General features: G+C 59.8%; 1 protein-coding gene across 1 annotated transcript; it reads left to right on the top strand.

The window, feature by feature from the left end:
- Nucleotides 1-1,216: 1,216 nt before the first annotated feature.
- SLC19A1 (solute carrier family 19 member 1) lies at nt 1,217-6,508 on the top strand. Its single transcript, XM_082483858.1, has 6 exons — nt 1,217-1,327; nt 3,845-4,155; nt 4,824-5,571; nt 5,795-5,987; nt 6,071-6,212; nt 6,318-6,508. Exons 2-6 carry the CDS (start codon nt 3,979-3,981, stop codon nt 6,504-6,506), a joined length of 1,449 nt encoding a protein of 482 aa, XP_082339984.1. The 5' UTR covers nt 1,217-1,327; nt 3,845-3,978; the 3' UTR covers nt 6,507-6,508.
- Nucleotides 6,509-6,769: the final 261 nt, after the last annotated feature.

Genomic DNA, 6,769 nt, shown 5'->3' with positions numbered 1-6,769 from the left:
CTGGGGCTGGTAGCGGCAGCGTGACTGTCAAGGGACCCACACTGTCACATAAGGGTCACATAAGGAAAGGACCCAATCCTGCCACCATGCTGGCAATCAGGGGATGGAGAGACAGGTCCCACCAAGGGCTGTGCCCCTGCCCAGGGGAGATGCGTGGTGGACACTGGGAGCCTGTGGACATATCTGCTGTGGTCTTGCCATCCTCCCCAGGACCAGTGCCTGCCTAGGAAGGGACACAAGCCAGCTCCTTCTGCAGCACCAAAGCCTTCCTGGTGTTCTGGTTCTCTCCCCAGGGAGGAAACTGCTTTGGGGAACAAACCCTTGCCATCATTAAAAAAAGGACCTGGGATGTCCCCCACCTAAATAACACACTCTGGCTCTATCCATTTAGCTGAGAAAAGGAGGAGAACAATCCAAGTGAAATAAATGCTGGTCCAGCCCCCACCGTGGTGATTTGGTGGTGAGCATCTTCACATGGGTGTTGGGAGGCTCAATGGGACAGAAGGCTTTCGGCTGAGAAGACCCCAGGCTGGGGTGCAGCTGCCTGGACCGCTCACAGCCCTGGGTGGGGCGGTGTGATGATCCACAGACATCTGGAATCCCACTGCCGCACTTTCAGGCGGGAACATATAAATATTTCAGCAGAGTAGCTGAGCCCTGTCAGGTTGCATTTGCTTCTGGCAGGGTAAGTGCTGGGAGAGGGGGAGGAAAGGGGGGAGAGAAGATGCTCTTGGAAGATGCTTTATCTCCCGGGAGATGGGGGCAGCAGCTGCAGGGTCCGAACCTCGAGGGTCTCCACCTCCACTTAGTTTCCCTCTACGGAAGCTCTTGCCTCCAGGACCGGTGCAGGGCCGTGGTTCAGGTGGGAAGGAGCCGGAGAAGGGTGTTGTCGTCGTCGTGTCCGTCCCGTCCCTCCGTTCCCCCCTCCCGCCGGGAGCTGGGCAAGCAGGATGCGGAGGCGATGTTTTCGAGGAGGGACTTCAACACGTCTCAGCCCCACTGCCGCGGGCCGCCGGCAGCGCTCTGCCCGCCCCGGGGTGCTCAAGCTCCTCCTGCTCCTCCTCCTCCTCCTCCTCTTCCTCTGCGTCTGCGTCCTCCTCCCCTTCCTCCTGCCCGCTGCACTGTGGGGCTTGTAGTCCTCCCGCGCCCCGCACATGGGGCACGACTACATTTCCCGAGGGCCCCCCACATCCTCCTCCTCCTCCCCCTCCTTCTGGGCTTGCTGCGGATTCGGCTCCGGCGGCTGCGGGGCCGCGGGGAGACCCGGGACCCCCTCACTGCGCCCGGGCTGGTTTGGTCCGCCGCCCCCATGCCCGCTGCCCCCCAGGTACGGCCCGGACTGCGGGGGTACGGGGTGCTGGGGTTCCCCCGGTGCTGGGGTGCTAGGGGTACCTGGGGTACCGGGGTTGTGGGGTGTCCCCGGGGTACGCAAGGTGCCCTGTCTCAGGGTGGGCTGGTGCCGCGCTGGTGTTTGGGAGGGGGGGCGCCACCCTCTTCTACCACCTCTACCACGTGCACCCCAAACCACCCATCCCTTGGGTGCTGGGGAGGGGGCGGGAGAGGCAAAGAGATGCCCGCAAGATGGGCGAGGGTGCATTTCGAGGAGCTTCCTCCACCTTGTTTTGGGAAGGTGCTCCAGGGACTTTCGCACCCCCATCCCCTGCCCACTGAGCAGCTCCCCACAAAATGCGTCGTGCTTCAGCGGTGTTACTTCTGTGCAACCAACATGTGGCTGCAGGGAGAACATCTCCCCCAGATCTTTCCCCTCTGGACCGTGGTGGCCGTGGCTCCACGGGGAGCTGCGCCTGACCTCGGCTGCCCGCATTGCCCATGGCCCTGGGTTGACAAACACATAGCATGACAGCGATCCGTTGTCAAAGTCACACTGCGATAACCTGGTGATAAACAGGTTCACACAGTGATAACCACCCGTGCTCTGGTCCCTCTTCTCTGCTTGACTTGCACCACGGCAGAGGGGTGACCGCACCGAGCTGAGCGCATCCCTCTGGACTTGTGCCCATTCACCTCAAGTGGCGGTAGCTCAGTGGATGATCTGGAGAGGTGGAGCTGGTTCTGTCCAGACAGGTTCAGGACTGGGGTCCCTGAATATGTGGGGATGCATACGCTGGGAGTTAGGAGCCACTGCTCCTGGGGATGGTGGCACTGAGTCAGCAGCATGGACCTGCATCCCAGGTTTAATGCAGACAGTTTCCTTTGGGCCAGGGACTGAGCACACGTATCCATCCTGGATGGACAGGAAAGGAAATGGGGAGCATCTGCTTCCAAAACAGGTTTGGATCAGAGGGTAGAAAACAGCCCATCAGGGTCCCAGAGCACGTGGTGGGGTGCTGTCCCACAGAGAGCGGCTGCTGGATGTGATGTTTGCTCTCATCTGCAGCCCAGCTCGGGGATGAGCAGGCAATGGGGCATAGTCCAGGCATAGTCCAGGCAGTCATGGCTGGCAGGGGTGCCAGGCAGGCATGGCATGGTGTGGTGCTGAGGGGGGGGCTAGCCTCTACTCCTTCCCACTTGCCCTCCCTGGCACGGCAGGGGAGCTGCAGTGCTCCATCCAGTGCCCAAGCTGCTGCTAGCTCTGGGCGATAGCTGGCTGGCAGGAAGTGAGCACCGAATCCCTGCCCTGCTCCCCAGGGACCTATTTAAGAGGTAAGGGTTTTTTGCCCAGCTGTGAGTTCCGAGACGTGTGTGTTTTGGTGTTGCTCAAGCACCAGTGCTGAAATCCCACAGGAATGCCGTTGGACCACTGAGTCCTTGCTGGGGCAAGTGCGCACCCTGCTTCTTGCTGCTATTTTGGTTTTGATCACAACCGGCTTTCCCATGCCAGCACTGGTGCTGGCACCAGCTCATTTTCTTGTTAGTCACGTGCGTTATCTAGGGGGGATTCTTGCAATGTGAGCCCCCCAGTCTCACCATGCATGATGGCAGTGGATGGCATGGACTGGAACCATGGACTTAGTTTTTAATGACTGTGATTAGTTGTTCCGCAATTAGCGGGGTAATTGAGTTCCTAGACCTTGCTCCTGTGGCATAGATCGGCACATGTGGATTTTTATGGCTCGAAAAGTGCTGTCAGTGACTTGTTGTGGGAGCAGGGAGCGCTGGGAGGATGCCCAGGCCAGGCCTTGTCCCTTCCCTGCCTTCATCCCATGACTGGTAATCGGGCTTTCCCAGTGCTGCCAGCTTTCCTGTGGCCAAATCTCAGGACTTGAGCATTTAATCCCCCTCTGGCTGTGAACTTCGTGGCATTTTGCATTCTTCCCAGGCAGGGCGATGCTGCCCAAGCATTGTGTCCTGCCAGCACAGAGGAGAGCTGAGGGGCAGCTGCTTGCCTGCAGCTCAGCTAAAGTCCTGCCGAGAGCCCAGCTAATGTGTAACGTGGGCAGCCCCATGCCCGGTGTGCACATTAACTCGCTTTCATAACCGGTGTGGTCCCTGTGGCCACTGCCATCTCTCTCCTGGAGTGTTCCCGGTGCAGGGCATCTGCATCCCTCTGCCTCTGGGTCTGCAGTGGAGCCACTTGGCTCAGAGAAAAGCTTCATTTCAGGGAGAGAGTAAAACACCACTGACTCTCAACAGGGAGAAAATGGAGTTGATGGGAGCTGAGGATGCCCCACTGCAGAGACAGGTGCTTCATGCATCCAGGCTCTTTTATACGAGATTTACAAATGCCACCCGAAATGGTCCCCCCCAGTGCTTTCGCACAGTGAGACATGCGGCTGCTTTTCTTTTTGCAAGAACATCTCTCCTGGGGAGAAAGTAGCGGTATTTATTTTCCTTGCGATTATGGAGGAATTTGAGCCTGTGCCAAACGTTGCTTTCTCCCCAGAAACTGCAGCGACGTGGCTTTCGATGCGTTGGAGAGTGCCTGCGTCCAGAGAGGGGCTGCCTGGCCCAGCAAAGCCTGTCTAGCTGACAGTCCCCAGGATAACACCACCGTCCCACTGCAGAACCGGCAGAGCCATGCCCAAGAAGGATGATGATGCCAAAAAGCCGGCATCAGAGACAGCACCAGACCAGCGCTGGAAACTACAAGTCTTCTACCTCTGCTTCTACGGCTTCATGACGCAGATGCGGCCCGGGGAGAGCTTCATCACCCCATATCTCCTGGGGACCGACAAGAACTTCACGCAGGCAGAGGTGAGCCACAGGCAGCCTGTCCTCCCTCGGTGTCCCCCTTCCAGCCACAATCACCACCCCAGGGCTGGCCAGAGCATCCTCTCGCAGCCCTGGGGTATGGAGGTGTGTGGTGATATGTGGCAGTGCTTTTTGGGTGGGGGGAGAAGGTGGCATGTGTCCATCTGGCAGCATGTCCCTCTCTCACTGTGCTGTGAGGTCAGTCACCTTGTCCCCTCAGTCCCAGGCTTCTTGTGCTCAGGCTGGAAACCACTTTTTTTGGGGCAATGCCTGATCCCTGCCTGCCTGGGCTGCCGGTGGGATGGCAGGGGGGTGCTGGGCTGGGAGAAGCAGTGGACAGAGGGGCACAGGGCTGTATGCTGCTGGGCTGCTGGTAACAATGGAGTTAAACGAGGAGGGGCCACATGTTGTTGTCCCCCAACCAAGGGATGCTGGCCCGGGTCCCAACAGGCTGCTGTGTTCCTGTTCATGGGAACACTGCATTCCTGGCCCAGGAGGGAGCCGGAGCTCAGCCAGGCCCCCGGCGTGCTCCACCGAGGGCCACATTCCTCCCCCAGGAGATGCTGCCATGGGGGTCAGCAGCTGGTGCCCACCCAAACTGCACTCCTCTGGGCCGGGGACATCTCCTGGGGATGTGTCCAGTGCTCAGCTGTTCCTTGCACGCACGGCAGGTGACCAACGTAATCACGCCAGTGCTGACCTACTCCTACATGGCTGTGCTGGTGCCCATCTTCCTGCTGACAGACTACCTGCGCTACAAGCCGGTGCTGGTGCTGCAGAGCCTCAGCCACATCTCCATCTGGCTGCTGCTGCTGTTGGGCAGCTCTGTCCTGGCCATGCAGCTGATGGAGTTCTTCTATGGCATCACCATGGCCGCCCGCATTGCCTACTCCTCCTACATCTTCTCCCTTGTTGCACCATCTCGCTACCAGCGTATGGCCAGCTACTCCCGCTCCGCTGTCCTCCTGGGCGTGTTCACCAGCTCGGTGCTGGGCCAGCTCTGCATCACCTTGGGTAGCGTCTCCTTCCTCACCCTCAACTACATCTCGTTGGGCTTCGTCAGCTTCAGCCTCATCCTCACCCTCTTCCTTGAGCGGCCCCGGCGCAGCCTCTTCTTCAATCGTCCCGAGGGGGCTGGCGATGGGGCTGCGCCTGCTGAGCTGGACAAGATGGCTGGGGGGGACAGCACGGGAGGGACACAGAGCTGGCGGGAGGCGGCGCTGTGCCGTATGCTGCGGGAGTTGGGAGCATTGCCCAGGCAACCCCAGCTCCGGCTCTGGTCCTTGTGGTGGGTCTTCAACTCGGCTGGTTACTACCTGATGCTGTACTACGTGCATATCCTCTGGAATGAGATCTACCCTGCCACAGACAACCGCCAGGTGTACAACGGAGGGGTGGACGCCGCCTCCACACTGCTGGGTACGCTGCCCCGGGCTGGGGACACTGGAGATGCAGGGGGACACCCCATCCCACTGCATCCCCGGGAATGGCAATCGCTGTGGCATTTTTGGGGATGCAGGGGGTGGTATGGCAGTGGTGATGAGATGAGTGTCACTAGATGAGATGAGCATCACTAGGCTGGGAGACACAAGGTGGTCCCATACTGGTGAGGTGTTCACAGCATCCTTCATCCCCTCCCTAGGGGCCAGCGCCTCTTTCGCCGCCGGCTACATGAAGATCCGCTGGACACTGTGGTCGGAACTGGTGATCGGGGTGGTGACAGCTTTCCAGGCAGGGCTGCTCCTGCTCATGAACACCACCAGCAACATCTGGCTGTGCTACAGCGCCTACGTCCTCTTCCGTGGCTCCTACCAGTTCCTGGTGCCCATTGCCACGTGCGTGGTACCCCTGGGGACCTGCTCCCACCCTGGCAGCTGGGCTGGCACCAGGGGCTCACTGGTCCCCCTCTCTTTCCCAGCTTCCAGATCGCTACCTCCCTCTCTAAAGAGCTCTGCGCACTGGTCTTCGGGGTCAACACCTTCTTCGCCACCATGCTGAAGACCATCATCACGATCATCGTGGCCGACAAGAGGGTCTTGGGCTTGTCTGTGCATCCCCAGGTAGGGACGAGGGGCACCTAGGATGTTGGTCCCTTAATGGTGTGGGATGATTGGGGGGGGGGGGGGGGGGCTGCAAACATGGCTCTCTCATCACCTCTTTTGCAGTTTTATGTGTATTTTGGCTACTTCACACTGCTGGCAGTGGTCTACCTGCTGGCGGCTGTCAGCGTGGGCATCCAGCACAGCCGCCGAAAGCAGCCAGCGGAGCTGACCCTCGCCAAGGAGCCGTGCCAGCTCCCTGCCGAGGTGCCAGTACAGGAGAAGAGCCTGGAGGCAGATGCCGTGCGAGCCTAAGCACCGGCACCGTGACCACCATGGCCGGGTCTTGGCTCCATGAGCGAGCATCACCATCACCGTGTGCTTTGTCTTCTGTCCTGCTGGAGGTCCTTGGTGCCAGCCCATTGAGGACATACCCTATAGGACCCATTGTCTGCTCCCTGGGGGCAGGGGCTGTACCCCCACCCCCCAGCCACAAACACAACCAGAGCAGGGGCAGGATGCCCACAGCTGCCACCACCAGCTACCATGCAGGGATATGGATGGAGTCCAAGCAGTCT

This window comes from Vanellus vanellus (genome assembly GCF_965231255.1).
Source record: "Vanellus vanellus genome assembly, chromosome: 5".
Taxonomy (NCBI): Eukaryota; Metazoa; Chordata; class Aves; order Charadriiformes; family Charadriidae; genus Vanellus; species Vanellus vanellus.
The sequence above is the reverse complement of the archived record's forward strand: the minus strand, read 5'-3'. Positions and strand labels throughout refer to the sequence as shown.